This window comes from Onychostruthus taczanowskii, unplaced genomic scaffold, assembly GCF_017590055.1.
Source record: "Onychostruthus taczanowskii isolate IOZ18803 unplaced genomic scaffold, ASM1759005v1 scaffold49, whole genome shotgun sequence".
In the NCBI taxonomy this organism is placed as follows: Eukaryota; Metazoa; Chordata; class Aves; order Passeriformes; family Passeridae; genus Onychostruthus; species Onychostruthus taczanowskii.
Genome location: NW_024502458.1, coordinates 2,208,089 through 2,234,698, shown reverse-complemented (window position 1 = coordinate 2,234,698; position 26,610 = coordinate 2,208,089). Strand labels below are relative to the sequence as shown.

General features: G+C 40.9%; 1 protein-coding gene across 1 annotated transcript in view; it reads right to left on the bottom strand.

The window, feature by feature from the left end:
- Positions 1 to 26,610, bottom strand: part of PTPN5 (protein tyrosine phosphatase non-receptor type 5) — a 75,468-nt gene that overhangs the window by 5,436 nt on the left and 43,422 nt on the right. The window contains exons 3-12 of the mRNA XM_041415072.1: positions 26,274 to 26,455; positions 25,286 to 25,405; positions 23,398 to 23,481; positions 19,535 to 19,773; positions 16,763 to 16,952; positions 13,842 to 13,926; positions 11,109 to 11,188; positions 10,481 to 10,618; positions 6,853 to 6,963; positions 1,169 to 1,329 (exon numbers count right to left, since the gene is read on the bottom strand). Of these exons, the coding sequence (XP_041271006.1) occupies positions 1,169 to 1,329; positions 6,853 to 6,963; positions 10,481 to 10,618; positions 11,109 to 11,188; positions 13,842 to 13,926; positions 16,763 to 16,952; positions 19,535 to 19,773; positions 23,398 to 23,481; positions 25,286 to 25,405; positions 26,274 to 26,455 (1,390 nt within the window). The remainder of the gene's footprint in view (positions 1 to 1,168; positions 1,330 to 6,852; positions 6,964 to 10,480; positions 10,619 to 11,108; positions 11,189 to 13,841; positions 13,927 to 16,762; positions 16,953 to 19,534; positions 19,774 to 23,397; positions 23,482 to 25,285; positions 25,406 to 26,273; positions 26,456 to 26,610) is intronic.

Genomic DNA, 26,610 nt, shown 5'->3' with positions numbered 1-26,610 from the left:
GAGAGCAACCATCTGCTGTTTCCTAGAAAACATTATGCAAAATTAAGCAATATTACATACAAAAATAAATTTGGCAAAATGTATGTTATTGAAATGATGGAAGATTACCTTGGCAAGATAAACTGCATTTCTTATCAGGCTTTCTGCTATTTACCTGGAACAACTGTTTTGAGAACAGACTGTAGTTTTCAAATAATCACATTTAACCTTCCTAAACACTGGCAAAACAGGGCTTCCTTTTAGACCTCTGGAACTTCTCCAATTTTCCAAGAACTGCAATTCATTTATACCAAACTTTAATGGTTTAGAGTGTGTGAACCAACTTTTTTAAACCACTCTTGGGTGAAAATCAACAAGCATATCTGATTTAATAGTGGTTGCTGATGCTTAACACGCTCCCTAGATAGCAGTGCAAAAGAACATAGTTCATCACGTCTACAAATGAGAAGTACGTCATCCCACTTCTTTCTGAGGACAGAGGAGAAGTACCTATCCTCATCTATTTTTATTCTGCTCTGATTGATAATTACAATTTTTTCATCAGGTATCAAACCGCTGTAAAGACTGTGCTCCTTCCATATAAGAAGCTTTCATCTTCGCCAGGGATTCTTACTGATACTTCAGTTTTACTATCAACTGCATACATTTCCTGACTATTAATTAGTACTTGCTGTAACCAGCTTTGTCACTCTTTCATTTATGTGTTATATTTAAATTGTCATCTTTGGCCTAATAATGATTTATTTGAAAAAAAAAAACAACAAAGAAGGAATCTACAAAACAGGGAGTTTGGTGCTTAAAATTTAATACTATTATATGTCTGCTTGCATGTGTTTTCCTACTCAATTTCCCTTAATGTACGTTAATCTTTGCTAACTTGGCCCTTCAAAGACAATTAAAGGCATATATTACTGGTAAGGCAAATGAAATGAAATTATTCTTACAAGTAACTGAGCCACTGCCAGCTTCTATGTTCAACTCAGCCTGTATCTGAATGCAACACTTGGTAATAGAAAATCATTGTCATTAAAGCTTTGGAGTTCCAAGCACATTTCAGAAGCAACTGGACAAGATTTCACAGGTGTGACTTATGGCCAGTGTGGCAGTCTCTGCACTGTGTCAATGTATGCAAAGAAGCCCTTGGAATTCAGACACAACATTTATTTACCTGCAGTGAACAATCACTGGGGCATTCTTCTCCTCTGCGCTCTGCATGGCCTCTTCCACTTCCAGTACTAGCTGTAGCAGAGGAGGGGCCTGGTCTGGTGTCTTCTGGTCTGGCCAAGACGTGTACCAGTAATGTTTCAGGTTTCTGACTTCTTCTCCTTTCTGCAATCCAGTTAAGACAAACATCACAACAGTTTTACAAGAACTTCTCATTGTAAAATTGATGCTGAAACATGGCCTTCCCTTTAAGACTGAGATTAAGTCAATCTGCTGGAAACACAAGATGGCTGGGTACACACAGTGCAGAGATTGCTGCAGAACACTGATGAGATCTTTTTGACACAGGTGGTGGAGGAGCCAACAAGGAGAGGTGACCTTGTGTTAAGTACATGAGTGGGCACATGAAGGTTGTGGGCAGCCTTGGCTGCAGTGACCAAGAGATGGTGGAGGATCCTACATGGAAGGAGCAAGGGCAGTAAGTAGGATTACAAGCCTGAACTTTGGAAGACATAACTTTGATTCCTTCAAGGACTTAATTGCAGGAATCCCTTGAGTTAAGGCCCTGGAAGACAGTGAATCTAAAACAGCTTGTTAATATTCAAGCATCACTTCCTCCAAGCTCAATTTTGGTGCAACCCTCTGGGTAAGAAATCATGCAAAGAGGGTAGGAGCCATGCATGGATGACCAATAAGCTTAAAAAAAAAAATCCACCAAAACCCAAAAATCTACAAGAAGGAAATTTATGGAATATGGAAAAAGGGACATGGCACTTGGGAGGAATATAGGAATGTTGTCAAAGTATGCAGAGATGTGACAAGAAAGGTTAAAAGCCCATTTGGAATTAAATCTGGCAAGGGATGTCAAGGACAACAAGAAGAGTTTCTTCAGTTGCACCAGTCATCAGTCACAAAAGGAAGAGCAGGGAAAATGCAGCCCCACTGCTGAATGAGGTGGGAGCCCTGGTGGTGGAGGATACAGAGAAGGCAGAGTTACTGAATGCCTTCTTTGTTTCAGGCTTCATTGCCAATGCTGGCCCTCAGGAATCCCAGACCCTGAGGGCAAGAAATTCTGGAGAAAAAGACAACTTTCCTTTGGTTGATAAGCACTTGGTTAGAAAGCATTTAGGTAAACCTGAAACCCACAAATCCATGGGCCCCAATGGGATCTATCCATGAGTGCTGAGGGAGCGGGCAGATATTATTCCCAAGTCACTCTCCATCATCTTGGGAAAATCATGGAGAAAAGGGGAGGTGCCTGAAGACTGAAAGAAAGCCAGTGCCCCTCCAGTCTTGAAAAAGATGGCAAGAGGGAGAACCCAGGGGGCTACACACCAGTCAGCATCAGTTCCATCCCTAAAATGGCAATTGAATAGTTCACCCTGCATATCACCTCTAAACATGTAGAGGAAAAGGTTATCGGGAGTATTCTGCATGGATTTTCCAGGGGGAATCAAGCTTGACCAATCTGAAAGGTTCCTGTGACGGTATGACTGGCTGGGTGGATGATGGGAGAGCAGGAATATTGTCTATCTTGACTTCAGCAGGGCTTTTGACCCTGTCTCCTGTAACCTCCTCATGAGGTAAGCTCAAGAAGCATAAGTTAGATGAGAGGACAGTGAGGTGTATTGAGAACTGGCTGAATGGGTTCCGAGGGCTGTGATCTGCAGCAAAGAGCCCAGTTGAAGGCCCATAGCCTGTGGCCTTCCCCTGAGATCAGTACTGGGTTCAGCACTGTTCAGTTTACTCATCAATGACCTGGATGAAGGGGCAGAGAGTACCCTCAGCACTTTTCTTGATGATGATACAAAACTAGGAGGAGTGGCTGACACACCAGAAAGCTGTGCTGCTGTTCCATGAGACCTAGGCAGGCTGGAGAGTTGGACAGAGAGGAACTGATGAAGTTCAACACGGGCAAGTGCAGGGTCCTGCACGTGGAGAAGAATAACCCCAAGCACCAGTACAGTGTGGGATCTGACCAGCTGGAAAGCAGCCTTGTGGAGAAGGATCTGGTGGACAACGAGCTGCCCACAAGCCAGCAGTGCTCTTGTGACCAAGGAGGCCAAAGGTATTCCGTGGTGCATAAAGAAAAGCAGTGCTGTCAGGTTGTGAGTGGTGATCCTGCCTCTCTACTCAGCCCTAGAGAGGGGGCACTCGACTCACCTGGAGTGCTGTGTCCAGTTCAGGACTCCCCACCTCAAGAGAGACAAGGCACTACTGGAGAGGGTCCAGTGGAGGGCCATGAAAATGATTAGGACACTGGAGCACTTCACTTAGAGGGAGCTGGGCCTGTTTAGCTTGGAGGAGACAAAACTGAAAGGGCACCTTATCAAATTCTGTAAGTATCTGAAGGGAGGGTGTCAAGAGGATGGGTCAAGGCTCTTTTCTGTAGTGCTTGGCTACAGGACAAGGGCAAGGGGCGCAAACTGAAACACAGAAAATGAGCATATTCAGTTCCATCTGAATACAAAGAAAAAGTTTTTGAGGGTGACAGAGCACTGAAACAGGCTGTTCAGAGAGTTTGTGGAGTCCTTTTCTCTGGAATATTCAAGACTCACCTGGACACAAGTGCATGCAACCTGCTTTAAGGGAACTTGCTGTAGCAGGCAGGTTGGACCAGCTGATTTCCAGTGGTCCCTTCCAACGCCAGCCATTATGTGAATGCTAAATCGAACAGATATCCAAATGGGAAGCCACATAACACAAAAATCTGGACTTCAAATATCATAACTGCACTTCAGTAAACTGCCTTACAAGAAAAAAAACCAAAAATTCCACCCCCCACAAAGTATTCTGCTCTTTTAGTGCCAAGAGTTGTGTGCAAAACACTCCAGGCAGTCTGTTCCCTCTTGACAGATTCATTCAGCAAAGCCAGAGCTGTGCTTGTGACATAATTGCTTTCATAATGTATTTGACAGACAGAGAGCCAGGAGCCATATCTCTGTCTCTGATAGCTAGATAAATAGATGAGGGAGAGAGATGGGAGCTTATTTTCCTATCTCTTCTGACAGACCAACTTATATCGGTCTCCTGTCAATTCTACTCTTCTCTTGGACATGGTGAGAAATTCAGAGGCAGTATGGAAGGTGGGAATTGTATCTAGCTTCAGTCCAGGTCTTTTTGAGAGACACAAATTCTGATTCTCTGTCTCAGCATGGTTATGAATATAGCAAATGTGCTGTTTCCTTTTGGAGTGCCAAGTAGCACTGTGAGCTTCTGATTTTGTGTGTTCAGAGTGATATCCTTCTGTGTGATTTCTAAAGGTGCAGAATAGTAACATGGTGCCCAGGGAACTGGCCTTACCCTTGCAGCCATTGCACAAGCCAGCTGGCACAGGGCAAAACAAATGTTTGCAAAAGGTCCAAGAACAGAAGTGTTAGCTTCCACAACCCTCCCTTCAAATCATGGCTGGCTGAGTTGAAGAGAGAAGAAGACAAATATAACTTTTTCTGAAGAACAAGGTACAAAAATCTGAAAATAGTTTCTGTCGTGTATACTCCTAAGCCCCTCCTTATGCTTGTCAGTCACAGGATGCTAAGAGTATTCTGTGGTTGAGCATTTTCCATCCTTCTCTTTGGATGACAGAGCTTTTGTACGGCTTCACAGTGAGCTAGATTGTGAACGCAATCACGTTAAATCTTTTTCCTTTCTTGACATGGATTAATTTTCAGATGGATCAGTTTCTCCCTTTGGCTTGGCACACAGTCACAAACGCTTGTGAGGGCACATGGGAGATGGAAAAAAGGTCAGAACAAGAGAGCTGGACAAAGGGTGGCTTGGCTTCATTAAGATGTTGTTCCATCTTACACTGGGTTTAAAGTGCTCACTGAAGCATAGCCACAGGATCCTTAAGGCTGTGTCTAGCTCACTTCAGGAACAAAGAGTCTTACTATCACAGCACAAAGTCTGGCCTTAGGTTATTTATCCTAGGGAGAAAATACTTTAAGAGAGCATAACTAGTTATCATGAATAACACTCAAGCTCACTACAGTAAATCTGATCAACACTGCTCTGAAACACAGTTGCTTTTGAATGTGTGACTGTGTGTGAGTCACAGAAGTTATGAACACCCAATTCTTAAATCAGTTGTGAAAAATTATAATAAAAATGTTGTCAATAACACTGAGAAAAAAGTAAAAGTCATCTGAAGAAAAACATGAATCACTACATAAATCATTTAGTTGACAGCAACAGAAAACAGACAAAGTTCTAGTGATGAACTCTGGATGCCTTTATTTTAGTCTACTGTGTTAAAAGTTTTATGCTTCTGCTTGGAGCATCCTGACTTGTGGTTCTGTACACTTCTGCTTTGACTTGAACAAAATATTCTCTACTGATGGTTCCTTGAGAGTGAGAAGACTTGGGAACAGCTCAGAGGAAGCAGGATTTAACAGACAGTTTGAAGTCTACCAACACGTATTCTGTAGCTGAAATCATGACTCAGTGGCTAGATACTGGCAACTTTCTCTGAGAACGGAAAACAAGCCTTGCTTCTAGCTTGAGTTTTTTCTAAATTCCCAAAACCTGACAAATCTTATCCCCTATATGGAGAGAAAAATGACAGTCGACTCTATAAAGCATGGAGTAATAACACGTTTCTGAACACTCCTGTTTAAGGGCAAACTGAAGTCAATTCATGGCTTTTCCAGTTTTCACTACCAAGTCACTTAATGTATGCATGGCTCAGAGCTGCTGCTCCACTACTGCCATTAAATGGCAAATGTACAGCTCTAGGGAAAGGTAACTTAAATGGAATCTTTATTTCAGCTCTAGAACTCAGCAGTTCACATCCTGACATTTGGGGGGTGAAGGGAAGAGATATTGACCCACTAGTACTGAAAACAAAAACCACTGTCTAACTGAAAAGCAAAACCAGATGAGCTGCAAGTCTGCAACACGTAGATATTCTTCACTTCCCACTTGTCAGGGACTGTGATTTTCTCCTTGCTGCCTTTGCCAAAAGCATGAGTGACAGACTTTCTACACTCTGAATCCAGACATGGGATGTCATATGCTGGCTTTTTGCCCATTAGCATATGGCTGAAGAGACTTGAAACTGGTTGGATAAAAGGGGAGGTTTTCCAGCTTGAGAAGAACTTGTCATGTTATACTGAGGCCGGGGTAGATCTGGCAGATGAAAGACGTATGAAGTTTATGTAAACAGACTGTTACTAAAACATGTAGCTTGATATTCTAGAACCTAGCAATGAAAAGAGTTGTAAAATAGGACTCTGGTACTTTAGATTAAGTAGTATCTAAGTGCTTAAAAAATTAAACCAGTGCTAAAACTTTCTATCCACAAGATGAGAGAATGGTTACTGGTATATAGAACTACCCTTACAAAGTAAGAAGCTCTCTGTGAGTTGACATTTCATTTTAACTGATCAATGAACCCAGAGGATGAAAGCACAGAATGAGTCACTGGTTTCTCACCCATTGAACCCCATACTACTGCAACTGGCCTGGTGGCTTTCAGACTGTACACATGCAGCCTAAACCTCTGACTGCTTATTTTCCTGTAACTTTCATTCTGGTGAACAGGGCAAAGCTATGATGACTTCAGTAATGAAAAGTGGTGTTTTTTCCCAGCACTACACTGTGCAGAAGCTTTCTACACAACTCCCCCTGAACATCTGCATTTACAGGTTTAGACAGCTAAGCTACTGTAAGTACATTGGAATGATTTACCTTTAGGGTGATGAGCCTTAAACGGTAATCGTCTGCTTGTATGACTCTGTTAACTGTGATTTCTATTCCTTCATAGGTGACCTGTTCCTCAGGCCAATATTCTGTGCATTTCTGTGTGCAATATAAAACAAATCCAGTTAAGCAGGTATCAAGGGAGGCTCGGCTTTTTTCTCCTCTGAAATTGAATACAGCACATGCATAGATGAATATGAATAAATTTCATTTCTATAATAAGTACAAGCTTTCACTTACTAAACAGGGACCACATTTCAGCTGATTTTTGCTGCATCCATAATAGCCTGATTGCTTGATTAAAAATGCACAAATCAAGTAATTACTAACCAATGCTTTTAAATACACACATCCCTATTTATCTTTATGCAACTGATGTGCATTTTGAAGGTTCATTAGAGAGACCGGTGGCAATATGCTGTGTTTTTAAATTAATCTTTTTCTTGAGATAATAATGATTAGTATAATATACACTAGTTACCAATATATCTGTGCTGCATATATACTGATGTAGAAACACAAAATACAGATTCTCTATTTTTTATAATGGCTCAATGCTATCTGAATATAAAATGATCATTTGCATATGTTTTTGCACAAAATAACATGACTGGGGATGATTGGGAAAATAGATTATGTACCAAAATCCACTTAAGAATGTCAGTGAGAACCTTTCAAAGATAGGGAACTAAAAGGCAGCAGTAGCTGTGAGGGATTGGACTACTACATTTGATTTTGCCAAAAACCAGTAAGAGATATAGCCAAGACAACCTAACACTTGGAAACACAGAAACTATAGTCCATTTGGAGATCTACTCTGTGGTACTGAAACACTACACAGAAGCCAGTGCAAATTTGTAGGCCCCTCTAATCCTGGAAGAAGGGCTAAAAACGACAGTGGTTTTGCATTCAGTTTCTCTAAATTAATCAATACACAAAGGCAGAGACAGGCATTTCAATATGGTACACAAATTAGTTCATGGACAAGGAACGACACGAATCAGGCAGAGTTGGAGAAAAAGGCTGCCTTGTGATAATGCAAGAAGCTGGGTTTCCTGCCGAGGGCCAGGGTTACGCCTAGGGGTACGGTTTTGGAAACCACAAAGCCCAGGGCTCCAGGCACACTGCAGCTGCAAAGGGCATCCCAAGGGGAACACAAAACTGCCACAACATGCCTTCCTTCACAGCTTTTTCCCTGGAACCTCTCCCAGCCCTAGGCTGCGTTTCCTGTTATTATCACAGGGGAGCAGGTATCTGCTATTCAACAAACCTCAGTAAAGATGATGCTTGTAAGATTCTGCTTTTACACAGCTGTACACAATCTTGGAGGAAACAAGTTGAATAATTTTTCTCTCCCCCACCAAACGTAATTCCACTTGAGATGGAAGACTAACAACAGAAAAGTACCTTGCAAAGTTACTGAGTCAAAATTTTTGTGTGGGAGAATCTGTGTTGTTCCATCTGCAGAGTACATCAGTTAATAACCCACTGGGAGTGTGGCCCACTGTGTCTCTGTAAAGTTATTTATGCAGATTGTGTTTTTCTTCCTTTACTCATAAACTGCAGAATCCACTGCAAAAATTGTCAAGAGCACTACCAGCTATCAATAGCACAGACACTGCTCTGCTTAAAGGAGTGGAGTAAGATTGCCCACTCATTTCTGGGGCTGTCTGTCAGTTCAGATTAGAAGTGACAGAGGGCTGAGGTGCAGAGCTTTTAATACTCACATTAGTGAAGGTATTGCACTGAGGAAGAATACAAAGTCTCTCTTACTAGCATCATTGCTGAACAAAACTTCTGGGTTTGAAATTATGTACTTTGAGTCCTGTTATTTATCTATGAATGGAAGTGTTGCAGATAATGGAGGGGCTATAGAAGACGTTTACATGACAGGATCTTGTATTTTTGGCTAAGATTGCTGTCATTGATACATTTTTGACACAAAATGTATCAGGAAAGACTCAGCAGCTCTGTTATGATATAGAGGCTGTAGCAAGTTCTACAGTGCATCAGCACTGCAGTGAACTGCTTCCCAAGACTGGTAAGAGGGCTGAAACACTTGGTCAGTACAGGTAGGAGGCAATCCAGACATAAAGGTTATTTTGCCTTCCTGTTATACAATCTTGTAATGAAAACTATAGTAGAAGAACATTTCAGACGTGTCATTCAGGACCAGCATTTCTTCTTTGTCTTCTTTAAACCTCAAAGTCTGCAAAAGATTCTGGTGTGCTGACTATGTCACGACATTTTAATGTGCCAGAAAATGGCAACTTTGATTAATGAGCAAGTTATTGCTTCAGTGCTGCTGCTCAGATACAGGCAGGTGCAAATTTAAAACCTGAGTTAAAGCATTCAGATCAGCAACATAATTTGTTGTTTTGCATTAGCAACTCTTGACAGGATGTTTCCAATGAGCCAGCTGTAATAACTGACCATTTTTAACTTGCAAAGCATCATAATTCTGTGTCAGTCTTGTTCATGTCTTTTTTCAATGAAGTTGAAAAAAAGACATGAACATATTTACTTTATATCTATGAAAAGCTAAAGGTCTGTGCACGTGCATGATTGAGGGCACTAAGCTTCCAGCTAGCAGATAAGCCATTACAACTCTGTCTGTATGCTGGATGTATGCCCGTATTCTTTGGCTTCTAAGCATCTAAAGCTTCTTCTCCAAACAAAAATCTCTAACCTAAATTACTAATCTGTTCTCAAGGAAAAGTCTGACATGCAATGGTGCTGCAGCTTCAGAAACAACATTTGGATATCTCCACCCAGCCTTGCTGCTTAATGGCAGAGGAGGATGCAGAGTCCAACACATGCCCAGACCACTTTCTCACATCTTACACTGCCAGTAAAGGCAGATGTGAGCTCAGCTACCTGGCTGTGAGCTGAAGCCCAGGCACAAAGTTCTTGCAACTCTGCTACGGGGGAAAGATTTCAGCAGGTAAGTAATGAACAGCTGGAGTGCTGCAGTATTACAAACTGCAAAAAAAAAGAAGAATTCACTTTAGGTGGATTAGCACAAACATCACTACAGTTTAATTTATGGAAGTAATTTATGGAAGTAAAAAATGGTGGCAAATAGAAAATTTCAGCATCTTAATTTCAGTATTTCATAAGCATTCCCTAGACACATTCAGGGGAAGGTCCACAATACCCAAGTCAGTTCTAGTTGTTGATTATCATACAGAAATCATGTACTTCCTCAATGACACGTGCATGTAAATATCAAATTGTAATAAATGCAAGATAAAGCAGCAGCAACTCTACTGAGTCAAGATATTCAGCCTTAGCAGTTATGGGGTACTATTGCTTTTGATTCCTTCAGAAAGAACTTCATAGGCTGCCTGCAGATAGAGCTGGGTAAGGAGGGGTTTCAGGTCAGCTGGGAGAGGAAAATGGCAAAACCAACATCAGGAGAAGTCAGACAGCAAAACAGGACTCACAGTAAACTGAAGCGAAGGAGAAGCCCACATCTTCTCTGAGCCTGAAGAATTTAATGCTGGCTCTGACTGCACAGGCCACTGAACTAACTTCTGTTTGCTGGCCTAGTGTCTATGCTGAAAATAACTGTTGGAGTAGAGATAAAAATATAGACTGGATGTAACAGCATTACCTCATTCATCTCTTCTATATTGGTAATCATGACAATGATGGGAGAACGCTCCTGCCACACCATTCTCCAGAAGTCAGTGACAGTATTAACTATCGGTCCCTGAGTAGCAATGTATACCTTTTCCTCTCCTCCATAGCCCTGCCAACAAAAGAACAAGAGATCAGCTTTAACAGGGGTGTCCACCATAACCTTGAAGGTTTGCTCTCAAAAAACCAGAGAGCTATCCTGGATGAAATGCTGACTCCATGGTACCAGCTCTCTTCTCCATCTCTCTCCTGCACATGTGCACATGGAGTAAAGGCACAGTACAGACTCACATAATTCCAGCAAAGAGTGCCCTACAGACTTGAGGTGACTCTGACTAGGTCATGAGCCTTATTCAGGCTGATTATCCAGTGCCTTGGTTAGGCTAGCTGACAAGGAATTTTGCATCAAGAACTGCAGAAGTAGGTTTCTTTCTAGTCTGAATCTGTACAGGTGCACTTCGAGATTTGCATTTCAGCTAATCTAAGCAGGAGAGAAGAGCAATCAGATCAGCTAGAAGGCTAAATTTAAAAGCCAGTATGTGTTGCATTTCTGTTTACATTAACAGAGGCTGAGCAGACACACTGGGCTATGGAGCTCTTACCCTGATGTAGTTAGCATTGATGTAAGAGCTGAGGGGGTCGTCCTGATCAGCTGAGGTAAGGCACACTCTGCTGTGAGGATCTGAAAGGTGTAAGGAGATAAGGAATAGTTTATCAGAGGAAGGAGACACACAAGATTATTTAGTAGAGCAAGACATTTACATGCATTCATGGCCATCATAGCAGATGTGAGTGGCCTTAGAAAACCCCCATGTTAAGACCATTAAAAAAGGGAAAGGATGGTTGGGGTAATTTTCAGCCTTCTGACAGTCCCATCCACTTTCTGAATCCTGCCTTAATTGGTCCTGAGTCAGTGCCTCAGCGTGACTCTGGAAAAGCAGTTTTCTGCTACAGGAAATTATTTCTCAATCTGTTAGGTCAACAGATTCATTCTGGCTTCAAAGACATTAGAATATTGTTTGTGAAATGATAGCAAAGAGCTTTTCTACCAAAACATAAACATGCATTTCTTGCACCCAGGCAAGCCAGATGGCAATAACTCCTCCCCAGCTTCATCTTGCAATGAACCACACTCCAAGATGTTCTATTAACAAATATAATGGCTATAGAGAAATTAAAGAATATTAACAGTCTCTTGCATTTTAAGTCTCTTCAGTACTTGAGTCTCCTACATTGAGGCTGTTTATGAAGCATTATTCTTGTTCTAATAAGATGACAAAAGAAAACATTATTCCACTTAAGAAGTTCAGTCCAATTCCTACTGAAGTCAATGGCTGCTTCACTGATTTTAATGGGCCCACATTCATCCACTTTGACCAGTGTTACCCAGTTCGTTACCACTGACAAGAAACATCCTCCTGACAGAGGCCTCAGCAAACAGCAACAGTGTATATGACCAAGATAATATAAAAAACAAACCACAGGTGTTGTTGATTTTTTGTGTGTGGAGATATGAGGTTTGACTCTATTTTAGAAGGTTGATTTATTATGTTAAATATTATATTAAAATACTATATTAAAGCTATACTAAAGGATAGAGAGATTAAAAGGCTACAAGAATAGAATAGCATAACAAAATTCCTGTGACTGCTCACAGCCTTGGCACAGGTGGCTGTGATTGGTCATCAATGGAAAACAATCCACATGGACCAATCATGGATGCACCTGTTGCATTCCACAGCAGCAGACAGTTATTGTTTACATTTCTCTCCTGAGGCTCCTCAGCTTCTCAGAAGATGAAAAATCCCAGCAAAGGATTTTCATAATATCATGGCTACACACAGGTGCCTTTTTCATAAAAAACCTTCAGCTGGCTTAGAAAGAAGAACAAAATAAAATTTACGCAAAAATTGTGCTTTACCCAATATCATATTAAGGATAAAGTACACAGTGATTTTTACAGTACTACAAACACAGAGTCAGCATGAAATGCTGTCCTCAAACAGACCAGATTCATGTTTCCTGGGATCTTTGGCTTTGAAGTGTAAAAAGAAGGTAGGTCTCCTTTCTACCCCTCTTCACTGCCAGCACCAAGCCTTGTGAAATGGAGGCAGTGGGCACTCAGCCCTTACCTTTCCTCAGCAATACCAAGCCATCATGTGGCCACAGTCAGGGACAAAATTGTTAAAAGTTCATTCAGAAAAAAAAGCTCAGATCATAACAAGGCCAGAATAAAGTTAATAACATTAGAGAGATGGCTGGGTGAAAGAATTATCTGAGATGAAGAGGTCAAAGTAACAACAGTGGCTGCTGGCAGATACCCATATGGCTCAGATGAAGAAATACCAAATTCAGAATATACAGACCACTTGGAGATCTGGCACCTTGGGCATTTGAAATCAATATTCACTTTTGCAATCTTCCCGTTGCAGCAAAACCAGCAAATTAATACTTGAATGAATCACCTCAACCATTAGCACAGCAATAGTGAAAGGCTGTTAAATGCTTTTACACTTCTGGTCTGAGGTAGAGTACAAAGCCATTAAAAGAGTTTCACACATCAGGCTGCAGTTGCTGGAGTTTGAAGACATTAAAAGAATCTTTTTTAAAACCATTTTCCATCTGGATTCATTGACTGTTAGGTATAGCTGAGGACATTTTAGACTTCACTGCACTTATATTTGCTAACCTGACATTTGACATTTTGCAAAAGACTACTGTAGTGGTGATACCATCTTCCAACAACAGCTTAGAAGGGGAAAAAAAAGGCATGACATCCAATTGCATCACTTTTCAAAACATCTTAAAGTATGAGAGAGAGAAAAATGATGACGCTTGTAAAAATTTGTACCAAATTGTTTCTCAAAACTCGTACCTCTGCCTACAAATAAAACTGTGTAATAGAAAAGAAAAATACTTTTCTATGTCATCTTAATGCTATCAGGCCAGTTCCCAATATTCTCAGTCTGCATTTGAAAAAACATCAGTCAGGAAAAAAATGCTGCTAGAATTTGGTCTTTCAAAAGAAATTTAATCAAGGAAATCACTAAGTAACATCTTAATAGACCAAGTTCTTGGGTATAACTTTTAAGCAGCACCAAATGATGCAATTCTAATAACTAAAAAACCTATGTTTCCCTGAGGATCATGCTCTGTACCTCTCTTTGGAAATTTGATTTATGCTTTGAGGCCATGCTGCTGCTCCATAAACATGGCTTTTGGACAATACATTGTGGTGATGGTACACTTCATGCACTCTGGGAAGGCAAATGCAAAGCCCTCCAGCCAGTGGAATAAACCATGCTGCCTCAATGACTTAAAAAGCAGAAACTTACTTGGCAGAATTGTTTTGTAGCGATTCTTACGCACTAGGCCTGGAATATCATATTCCTTTGGATCAACAAAGTTCATTGGAATTTCCTGTCAAAAAAAAAAGAAAAACAAGAAACCCATGAAAACATAAGAGACAGTCAGTAGTATTATTAGATTCACAGGAGGTATAAAAACCCCAAGCCGATTATGTCCTCCTTATGAGGGAGGCAAAGTGATGAAGTCAGCTGGGACATATTGTACAGTACCTCCAGCAACTTATCACCAAAGTATGATTGACATTTCATTTTTCTGCCACTGGCTTTCTTTTCTGAAATCCTTCATGTGAAAATGCTCCTAGTGACTAATTCATTGAGTAACATGCATGACATATTCACTCCTAATATTATTAGAACTGAATTGCAAGTGTAGGCACCGAGCGATGCAAGAGGTGGAACGCAAGACACTGCTCCAAGAAGATGGACCATCCTTTCTGACTCACATCGCTTCCTCTCTGAGGGTGGAAGTTAGTAATTTGCTGGGGACTTGCACCAGCAACAAAGTATGACACACATGATGACAGGCTGGTGTGCTGCCCTGACTCCATGGGGCTGCGGGAGCGTCACTGCTTTGCTCATCGTGCTGCCAAGCTCCATGGAAAAGGGCAGCAAAGGGGTATTTGGGGATTGCCTGCACTCTCTATCCCTGATGCAAAGAACACACAAAGACAGAGGGACTTCCTATTCCCCACTGCTCATCCCATGCAATAAGGGGCTAATGCCAGGTGGGAACAAACAGGAACCTTCCAGCAGCTGGAGAAGGAAGCCAGACGAAGAGAAGGGATATGCTAACCAGGCTCAGCAGAGATATGGCTCACAGGAACCAGGAGGCAGAGCTGGGTCATCCCAGCTGCAGCTGGATTTGAGAGACCACTACAGGACAGACTGGAAACAGCAATCAGGGTTGAGTAAGGCAAGTAAGGGAAAAATTTAAGATGAGCAGAGCTATGGACTACAGAATCAGAGAATTATTAAGGCTGAAAATGACCTCCAAGATCATTGAGTCAAACCTTTCACCTAGCACCTCCATGTTTACTGCTAAGCCATGTCCCTTAGTGCCACATACACATGTTTACAAACACTTTCATGGATGGTGATTCTATCACTTCCTCAGGCAGCCTGTTCCAGTGCTTCATCCTTTCAGTGAATAATTTTCTCCTAATATCCAATGTAAACCTGCCCTGGGGCAACTTGAGGTCAGTTCTGGAACCTTAGAAAAGACTATCTACAATCCACCACTTACAAAGCACTTAGCACACTGTTGGCTTTAACCAGAGGCAAATAAGGACAAAAATGTTTTGCTGAAGTAATTTCCTATCAATTTTGAGAACTGCGTAGGAACAAAATCTTTATGTTTTTCTCAATTGTTCCTTGGTATTTAGTCAACCCAAACTAAACTCTTCCTGAGCCAAGCTCCATGGGCTGTTTTGGGGTCTTGAGTCATTCACCGCACAAGCCAATTCTTGGTGAAATCAACAGGACTGCTGTATGAGTAAAAACTCTAAATCTTGTACGAATTTAAAGACTTCACCCTGTTAATGTGCTCCCTGGCTTTTCTTGCAAAATGAAACAACTTCTAGCTTCATCTGGGCTTTGGACTTTGAAAACCAAGTAGGTTAGACAGAGTGAAAACACATGATGAAGAGCTAGCTGGTGATAACTGTTTCATAAAAAAAGACCTAGTTTACAATTTTTAATTACAGATATGACATTTTGATTGCACAGCATTTTGTGCTCTTTCAGTTTTCATTAGAGAATGAAAATAGTTTGGGATGGCTTGGCTGCTGGATGATTCCATGAACATCAGGAAGCCTAATTCAAAATCTCTCAGACAAATGAAGTGTATTTTTTCCTACATCTAACATTATTTTCTTTGCTTGAAAGCTACAGAGTAGCTGAAAGATTGGTGAAACTGTATGTGGACTAGTCCAGCAGTCCAGACACCAAGCGGACATTCCTTCCCTAAAAGAACAATAGATACTTTACTTTAAAAGGAACAGGGTTTTGCCTACAAAAAAGCTGCTTTCCTTCAACTTGTACAGCACTAAAGGAATTAAGGACCACCAATACCTTGTGTTCTACTTTGAAACAGAATCCCAGAATATCTCTCTGTTCTCATAAATGCAAAAAAACCCCTGAACCTGTACAAGGAGGGAGGACAGTAAATGATAATCAGAGTGGTCTTTCCTTTTCAGACACTTAGAGGTCACAAAGAGGACAGGCTGAAAGGGCTGTAATGTTGCAAAACAATCTTCCTCTGCTCTGCTGAGATTTCAGCTTAAGAGAATATTTGACATGGCAGTTTTAACTTCGGAAGTTTACAACTAGTGAATTATTTTTGTGCAGAAAAAAACCCCAGCAATACATACTATCTAAAGTTCCTGCTGAATGACAGAGCCACACTGTGTTTTAGGTAACCAGGGAACATTTAGATTTGGAAAGTAGCTCCACATTAAGCATTCAACAGCAAAGAGGGTGGATTAGGACTAATTTCATCTTTAGGGCAACTCCAGACACATTTCAAGAAGTTATGCTTATAGCAAATGAGGCTTTCCTTCTGAACTCCAGTGATTGTTTTGTTGCTGTTGTTAAAAAGGCAATATACATCAGAAAAAAACCAACCTAAATCTTGTGAAACAAAGACTTGTTGTTGGTTTTGCTAGAATCAATTATGCTATAGTTTTTAAGTGACAATACTACTGAAAGCTTTCAGACATTGTAATTTAAAGGAATGATAAATTTGGGAATTGCATTAAATGCTTCACTGACAAAAGTGGAGTTTGCGTGTACTACTTTTAGACTGGCAGAAAATAATACCAATGTCTTCTATGGAGAGACAACATCCCATTTTTATTGATGCTACTAGAAGAGAGAGGCTAGACACTCACAAAGAACTCTGCCTGGAGTATGAAAGGATCCAGTGCTTTCTTGTGCAGCTCCTCTTCAGTCAGGATGTTCGAGGCCGTCTGGAGGTATTCCCGGGCTGACTGTTCCCGTGGGGACATGACATAGCCAAAGCCTTGCTCAGAGCAGCCTGGGGTGCACATATCCAGTGTGAGTGAAACATTTGAACCTCTCCTGCAAAACAGAGCAGTCAAAGTTTGCTTGCAACAGACTCAACGCTGCCAGCAATGACAGATGAACAACTTTATGAAATCATCCAGCTGGTTCAGATGGGGACATTTTGGTCACTACCTGTAAGAAAATGGGTGATGCTTCTTGTGTGGACAAGACCAGAGGATGATTTTGTAGACTGAAACATCACTGGGGTAAGACTGTGGGATAAACTACCAGTTCAACTTTAATAGAGATACAAAAGGCCAACCCACTGCAGTGAATAATTTTTCTATCTGAAAAATGTTCTTTCCACAACTGTACATCATAAGAAGGGTAAAATGAAGGTCCCAATACTTTAACAGTCACATTATAAACATATACTCTTAAGTGTAGAATTTTTTGTGTTAGTTAGCCACAAAACAAACCAAAGCAGTCAAAATGCCTAATATGAATAAAGTTTTAAAGCACTTCTGAGCTTCTGTTAGACAAAAGTAAGATTCAAAAGCTGTCAGCGAATCTATATTTAAATATCTTTAACATAATAATAAAGCCACACAATATCATGATTACTAGGTAAAGGTTCTATACATTTGCACAGTAAACCTATTTTTGATGAAACTTGACTCAAAAAATTTAGTTAGAGGGTGTGTGCAGGAGCTATTAAAAACCATGTAGGCACGCAGGCACGACCAACTCACAGAGAGGACAGAAGTCATCACTTGGATCACAGCCCTTTCCTGGATTCAGGATTTTGGCCAAAAGAATTTGCAGCCAGTCTCCTGCTATAATTCACAGCCATGGGGAAATGCCACCAGTGGCAGACACAGAATCTTTAGTGACACCTTTCAAAGGATTTCACTTCACCATCCTGTGTGCTATTAAACAGCTACCATATTTCTCCCCCAAAAAAGATGCATTTGTAGTTCTTCAGCATGAGGAAATGAGATTATTTCTTTTTCAGCAACATTCAGTGGTGCTTGAATTGAGCTGGTGACCACCCTTTTAATTGCAGAGGTGGTTAAAGAATGAGAGGGAAGTAAGAGAAAAGCAGAACGGATGCCAACGAGGCACAGGTAGGTAACACAACAGCAAACAAAGAAGTGACCGATGTGTAATGTAAGTGAATTTGTCAGGGCACAGCTCAAACCTGAAATGATGTCTGCCTTCTCAAGGACATGTGTATGTTGAAAACAAGTTTATATCTTAAGTGTTCGCATTGTACCTAGTTTGAGAACTTCAAGAAATGGCTTTCACTGTCCCACTTCTAGTTATTTGACAGGTTTTTCATTGTAATTCATTACTTTAACCAACTGATTATTCTCCAAGCAATACTCCCCAATTCTCTTGATACAGTGTCTTTCATGTAGGCTAGCAGTCACCTGAGGAGAAATGTCACATCTTTAAAATGACAGAAATGGAATGAAATAAGGGATAGTGAAGAACACAAATAACTCACATATTTCAAGCCCAATCTTGCCTATAATGAAAAACCAACAAAGCAGCAGCTTCAGGGACAAGCCCCAGAGGTTACTGTGATCTCATATAAAGGGAGACTAAAACAATAAAAGGTATAAAATTTTAGGACAATGTTATAACAAACCATAAAGCAATAAAAAACCATTCTAAACCCACAGGAGTGCAAATTGGAAGCCTCTTCTGTAACACTCCCTTGTACTGCATCCTGAGGAGCTTCGGAAAATCAGCTGTTGTATTCTTAAAATCTATGATCTGTCCTTTGTTTTAAGCTTTAGAGATGAGAATTAACTACAGTTAGCACTCCAATTAAGCTTGAAAAACGAGAAAAAAAAGAAAGGTGATACTTTGCTATGCTGGGCCCCTCAATAACTTCATTCTTATTCATAACATTGTCACTTTTGCAGAATTTCTTCACAGGAATTCTATCATCAAGACCTTTGTTCTGTTTCACTAAGACAACTCAAAGGACACAAAAAAGAAGAAGATTTTCCTTTAGTCTTGAAACTGCCCTTTCCTAGCTGTGAACCTCTTTGAGAAGCTCCTAACTTGCCAGAGAAACTCCTATTTTCAAGATGCCCTTATGGTTCAAGTGGTGAACACCAGCTCACCCCAAAGTTTCAGTACTGGGTTCATTTGAATAATTCATTTACTTCTGGATTAACTCATTTATATGAGGAATATTGAAGACTGTCACTTTTTCTATGGTGTGCTTTTGGAGAAAAGACTAGTTCTCCAGTACGAGTGACTGGGGAAAAAAATCAACAAGACCCACCACTTTCAGAGGTAAAAGCTTTTACTGCTCTATAGGGGATTTCATGCAGTGCAGGTGCTGTCTTGAAGAATGGTGAGAGACTGATCAAACACAAATAGATGTATTCAATGGAAAGAAATTGTGCCTTAGAACAGCACTTGTTGACAGCTGTCCAGACACTGCGTGCTGTTTAACTAACATGCTTGTATTTATGACTGGACTGAAAACGGGACAGGAAATAAAGCAAGTGCTTGACTTCACAACCACATTTGAAAGTGACATTCACAAAGGCAATAAAGCTTCCTACCAGGCACAGAACTCCTAAACCTACAAAATCTGGGAGCAGACTTTTCCCTATTAGTCACATCTACCCTACCTTTCTTGCAAGCCCACGGATTTAACCGTCAGAGTAGCAGGGTCTGTCTCCGCTTTAATGTCCATGACGCAGTCAAAGACTGGAGTCTCTGGTACGGGATCCAGATCTAGAAAGTCATCTTCATTTTTATCCTCTGTCCACTCTGAGTACGTGAAGGAAGGCTGCCGGCTCACAGACTGCCGTCTGTCCTCTTGCAGTGGAAAGGGGGGGTCTGGTGGGGCTCTGAGGAGGTGCCAAAACTGGAGGAAAGAAACATTTTAAAAAGTTGCTGCTTGTAGCCAGCCCTTCCATATAGCCTAGGGCAAGGGTCTTTAGGGCAGCATTCCAGCTATCTGTATTAGAATTGGAGAGTACTGAAGAGAACAGGAATGTTCCATGCAGGAGCGGCTTTGTGGTGTGTGTTGCAAGGATTCACATCTACCCATTCAAACCTGCTTTCAGCCACAGAGGTTTCCACAGAGCTAGCCAGGCTTAATTCAGGGATACAGCGGAAGTGGAATGTGCTTGTGACCATCATATGCAAGCCAACATGATACCACTGTCCTTTTGTTCAGTTTCTTATCCTTCCCAGGCTTGTTTACAAAACAAAAATCCACTATAGTATTCTACAAATCATACCTCTCCTGATTTAATGGCTTTCCATCTGAAATTTACATATAGTTGTCTTAAGTGAATATAATTGAGCTGAACATCTTCAATAACCAGGCACTGTACCCCAAATCTATGCATAAACTCATTATTTGAATAGGCCTCAATTATGATGTACCTGATCCTGGGGCTCAAAATGCCTATATCAGTTTTTGGCCAGGGGCACAGACTGTGCTATAATCTAATTATCTGATTTGAATATGGTATGAACATTAAAAAATGAATCCTGTGAAGTTTTAAGACACAACTGCAATATGAAAGTTTATATTACAAATTAACAAAAGGTTTGAAATGGCATGAAACTAAAAAATTTCAGAACCATACCAATTTGCACAGATGCTGTGACAGACTATATGATTTGGAAATCAGATCAGTAGACTTGAAATTCTCCACACAGCTTCTAGTAAAAAATTCAAGTCCACCTCTGAATTCCAGGATCTGGAACCTTAGGCCAACTTCATCCATCTAGCATAGAACTAGGAGTAGTATCGCTCATACTAATGCCATACAAACTGTACTTAATTGTCACACATCCTTTTGAGACTAACAACACTTATTTTCCACAGTAAAAGCCTCTTCTGTCATCTTCTTATGTGGTTTTCAAATGACCAGTTGGATTTTAAAAATTGCCACTAAAAAAGGTCAGATTTCTCTTCCTAGGCTACTAAAACACATAAGGATGTCACGCAGGACAGTGCCAATTTCAACACTGGAAAAGAAGGGCTTGGTCATAAAAGCACTCTCAAAGGAATAATTTTTCAAGGTCTCTTCTAGGCAGCACATGGCTTAAAATCAATTTTAAGTAGAGAGAGGGAGAGAGAGAGAGATAACTCAGCTGAGACAAAAGGGAAAATAAAGAAAACTGTTTTCACACAACAATCTCTTGTCCACCAGGCTAGGATTTTAGAAACCCTGCCTGGTCCAATCACCATTTTCAGTGTTCTGCCAGTGACTATGTTATACCTTACTCTGCAAATAATGACAAAAGCAGATGTTTTCAAATTTGCAAATTGCAAAGCAGCATGACCTCAGACATCTGAGAGGAAGGTGACAGGTAGGAAGGGACAAGGCTCATGTGCTCTCTCTAAACAGTCTCTAGCTTCTAATGTCCATGTCAGAGAGAACATACTGGGCAAGATGGACCGCGGATCAGAACCCACAGGACACTTTTATACTCTGTGGCCCAGCAATTTATCCACAGAGTAGGGTGACACAGAGTGACATTGTGCCTCTACTCTAGCTAGAAAAGTCTTAGCACAGCCCACAGGAATAAAAACCAGTGCAAACTTGCCAACATGAAAACTGTTAGAAAATGTTTTCTATAAACAAATTTTAACCAACACAAAAATGGGCCAAGTCTACTTTAATCTATAGTGGTACTCCTGTTCACTTGAAAGGAGTTCACATGCAACACTGTCCAAAGAGAGATCAGAATTTTTGGCCATGGAGAGCTTTCATTTAACTTTATCTTCTGTGCTAAGAATGGGTCAGCAATAAATGTTTTTGTGCACTGAGAAATAGCTGAATAGGCAAAAATCGCATCCCTTCTATTCAGATTTTCAGTCCAGAATGTTCTGCTGCAAATTTATAATTTATCTGGAGCTCATACAGTTCTTGAGAATTCTTAGGTGTCTTTTTCTTTTTAATTTTGCAATAACAGAATTACCAAAAGTTTATTTTTGAGGACGAAATTAATCTGAATAAGGTACAGCAGCATCAAAACCCCAGAAAACTGCATAAATCTCACTAAGTTCCTTGCCTACATGAATGATCACAATAATGGAGACATTAACTATAATTGCTTTGCCTTGTGAATGATTTTTAGAAAGTCCATTTTCCTGACACAGTAAACAGAAAATTTTGCCACTGTGCTGCCTCTGAGTGAACTTAACCATGGCATGTAATATGACATTACTTCTTAGAAGGGAGTGTGGCCAGCAAATCAAATGAAGTATTCCCTTCTCCTTGGCAGTGATGGAACTGCACCTTGAATACTGTCTAAAAATTTAGTTTCCCCAGTTTAAGACAGATATGGACAAACTGGAGTGGTCCCAGTAGAGGGTTTCAAAGGAGATCAAGGGTCTAGGGTGCAGGAAGGTGGAGGGAATTGGGCTTGTTCAGCCTGGCAAAGAGGAGGCTGAGGTGATCCAACAGTGGCCTGCAACTACTTGAAAGGCAGCTCCAGAGATGCAGCCAGACATTTCTTGGTAGTATCAGCTGATACCACAAGGGACAATGGCCACAAGCCTGCAGAAATTCAGCCCAGACATTTTTGTGAAATTCAGATGAGATACAAGGAAGCATCTCTTCCCCAAAAGTGCTACATGACTGTGGCACAGGCACACAGAGAGATTACAAACCTTCCTTCCCTGAAGGTTTTCAACAGCTGAGTGGAAAATTTCTTGGCTGACTTTACCAAGTGTTGACAACAGCCCAGCTCCAAGCAGGATGTTAGACTAGCAATCTCTGCCCACCTACAGTCCCATGATTCTGGGATGTATTTCATTCTGTTGTCCATCACTCAAGCAGCATGTACACAGCACAGCTTCAACTTCCTAAGCTACCTGGAGTGCACCTCTGAAAGGACAGGAGGTGATGCTCTGCCTGCATGTTCAGTAGCTGCATTTCCACTCTCAGAGAACAGCACAGAGGGGTTTGAAAAGCTACATTCAGTTAGAGCTCCCTGACAAGACAGAGCTCTCCATAGCCCTCCCATCTAGCACAAAACTTCGTGCCAGTTACACAGTCCATGGAGAAACACAACACACTGCTGCTCCCCAACAGCTGACAGCTAATTAGACTAATTGTAGTCATGCCACTTAAGCTTGTTCTGCAGCTGGGGCCTTGGTCTACATCTAACAGGACTTCAGAAGAACAGTGGCAGTCTGGAACAGCTCCTTCTGCCATTGAAATCAATGGATGATGGTCCTCTTAATGGACACATCCCTTCTACTTCAGTGGAAATGGTTTGCCCATCTGTGGAAAAACTATTTTTATACACCATTCTACTTCAATGCAATCCCCAATTCATCAAGAAATTGAGTAAGGCTAATTCCTCTACATAAAGCAAGCAGATAATTATATAGAAACAGCCCCAAAAATGATGCTTTACAATCAACTTGGGCACAACACCAACAATGTTTGTTAAATAAGACATCTTATAAAAACTCACTGAAAAAGGGCATGAATACAGTTTGTGCTGTATCGTAACTTACCAGAGATCCTACAAATAGCAGTCCTAGAGAAGCCAAAGACAGCAGGATGTATGAAACCACAACACTCCCAACTGTAGTCAGACTCTGTGGAACAACAGAATAGACAATGATTCATGAAGTATTTAGGGGCACAGTACATGGATGTTCTTGGCCAAGTGTGTATTATTTCCCTTGAAGATATACTGATATCATACTCACCTGTGGACAAGCTGCCATCAGCACCAAAAACAAAAAAGCCAGGCTTTGGAGAAGATTGAAACTGAAACCATCTCTAAGCCCCAGCATATCTCAGAAGGTCTAAACCCCAGGTTTCACTGTCAAGGCAAACAGGAGTTTTGCTTCCAACCCTCATGCTTTGCCAAAGTTGAGATCTGAATCCACAATTTAGTTTTGCAGACTGGACTAACACTTCATTGCTACAGTCAGTGTGATTTTTATACTGTGGTAAAGGGCTTTAAACAAAGTTTAGTATTGTTCCTGGATTTGGGGATCCTTAAATAGAATCCAGCCACAGAAGAGTTTTCTGTGCTTTCTACACATTCAGTGAAACACTATCAGGTTAATTCACACCACTGGCAGTGGAACTAATTCTGATGTCTTAGCCATTTTATAGTAGTCTATAGCTCAGCCTGTTCTCTGTAGTAGGTGCAAAATTCAGTTCTAATGGACTTCAGTGAGCAAGGAATTCCACTGTGTTTTTCCCCTAATAGTGCAGCTAATGAGAAGTTTTGAATTAAGAGCTTCCATTTGCTTATTTTAACATCAGAAGATTTCTTTGCCTGTACTGTTTTCAAGTGTAAATCTGCACAATAAATAGTGCTATAATAAACAGTCCTCAAACATATGCATGAACATCTGTACAGAGTCATACTTGGGGTGTTCTTGTGGTGCATTCTAGGAATCACTTTCCTTTGTGAGGGACAATTATTGCAAGTCAAAATTACACAAATGAGTGTTTTTCTGTAAGGAACAACAATTTGTTAATGATTGAGGCCCTGCAAATAAGACATGCAACAGTCTGTGAAGAGCTCTGTGCATAATAAAGCCAACTGCAAAAGAAAAAGTGCTTCTTTCAAAAAACTCCAAAAGAGCAGGTGACACACAGTTCATAAACACTGAGGAAACAGAAAACAGTCTCCTCAGTACTTCAATCACAAAAGGCACTGAATCAGATTTTCTATTAGTACTGCAAAGCCTCTGCCTCAAAGATTATGTACAATGGATCTAAGCATTCTGATAGCAAATATATTTCATCAGATTTTTGAAAGTAGCTGTTCACCACTTAATTAAGGTTCTGTCCACACTAGAAAAATCTGCACTGGGTGTAATTACCAGTAATTTATCAGATGAATCATTCTGGTATACATGTCATCATGTCATGGTGAGAAGCTAAGCAATTTTACTGGGGTAGCTCTGTAGATATAACTGAATCTGTGCACCTAGTACACTTGAAATACATTTCCTGCACACAGATATGTTCTAAACACTCAAAAATATTTTTAAGACTATGTTGTGATTTGCACCTTTTATATGGGTTGATCCATTCTTCCAGAATTTAAGCTTCTACTCATCCTAAAAAATTATGTTCCAGCTCTCCATTTACTGTGGGCTAAACCTTAATGAGATGACTTCTCATTGCTTTGTTTCATTTGCAATAATTTGCACATAATGAAAAATCTGCTGTGCTGACCTAATGTCATAGTCAAAAGTTCAGCCCAATATCTCAAAGATAAAATATTAATCTGCTTTCAGGAAACTCTTCTACCATTTCAGGATGTACACATGAAATGCACACATATTATACTTAGCAGAAGAGATATTAGAGATTTAGTAGCCACCAAGGCTACCAAAATCAACTATATAACCAGAGAGGAGCACAGGGACTTACCTCCCCTTGATCTGAAAAAACCTGTTTAAATGGGGTAAGCAAGTAAGAGAGCAGGTCAAAGGCATTCTGAGCTGCTGGGATGGTCCCGTAAGTGCTGTACCACAGCATCATGCAGAGAAGCTGTGCAATCAATCAGAAAAGGCGTAATTAGCATCTCTCATTATGCACACATTCATTTTCATTTCAAGACTGCATAATTAACTAATTTAGTTAGCATTGATTTAACGTTGATTATCGCTTTTGCTTTAAGAAGTCAGGTATTTTCTAGGCTGTAGCTTAACATGAATAAAAAGACTGAAGGCTCCAAGCTGAGTCACTATTCACTAGTTGTGCATCACTGAGTTACATAGGCTCCCTCCAACCCTCACTGGCAAAAGGGCTGCCCAGCAAGTGGAGCAACACTGAAAGAGCAACAGGCTCCTCTGGCTTCTGAACTTTCAAGACTACTACTTTTAGATCAAAACTAGTAATTCCATGAATTTAGGATGTTATTAAAAGGCTCTTAAGGCCTCTCACAAACAGCCATGTTTCACATAGGTATCACTATAAATACACACACACATAGAAACTTTTCATTTAAACCACTCAAGGGTGCTGCACACACCACAGTTAAATATAAAGTCATTGCTTTTGTAGTTTATGTTAACACACTCACAGAGAGGTATAACCTCAACCCACACCACAGCTTTAAAGAGCACACCTCCTGCTCCACTTGTAAACAACATGGGTCTTTACCCCCATACATATCAACTATGGAAAATGGATTTGGTGGGATATTGGTCATTTGGCAAAGGAGGCATTTGCAGGGTGGCATGAAACGGGATGGGAGTCTGGGACATCAAAAGGCAGGGGCTGCTCTCAAGGCAAAGCTGTGAGAGATAGTTGCAGAAATGAGGACTACACCCACTGCTACGTCTACAGTGAGTGAGGAAACCTCCCAACCTAAAAGAAGGGTCCCAGCATTCCAAAGCCATGCAAGCTGCCTTACCAGTATCTGTGAGAGGACAAACAGATACATGCTGTGTCCAGGTATTAATCCATTCCACGGGGGAGGCCAACCGAGCACTGCTGTTTTCTGGGAGGCTTTCAGGGACTGCTCCTTCCTGCTCAGCTCTCCTTGCCGTCCTTCAGCTTCATCCACTGACTCCATAACAGCTGGACGGGAACAACCTTCACGTGAGAACGACATGCGCAGGGGATGAATGGGATGTGACCCTGCAGGCACCGCGGGGGCTGCGGGGCTATTGTTTTCCTGGAGATGATGGTTACCTTTCAGTTCCGCCTCAGCAAGCGCAGCTCGGGATTGTGAGCGTCACACTCTATTA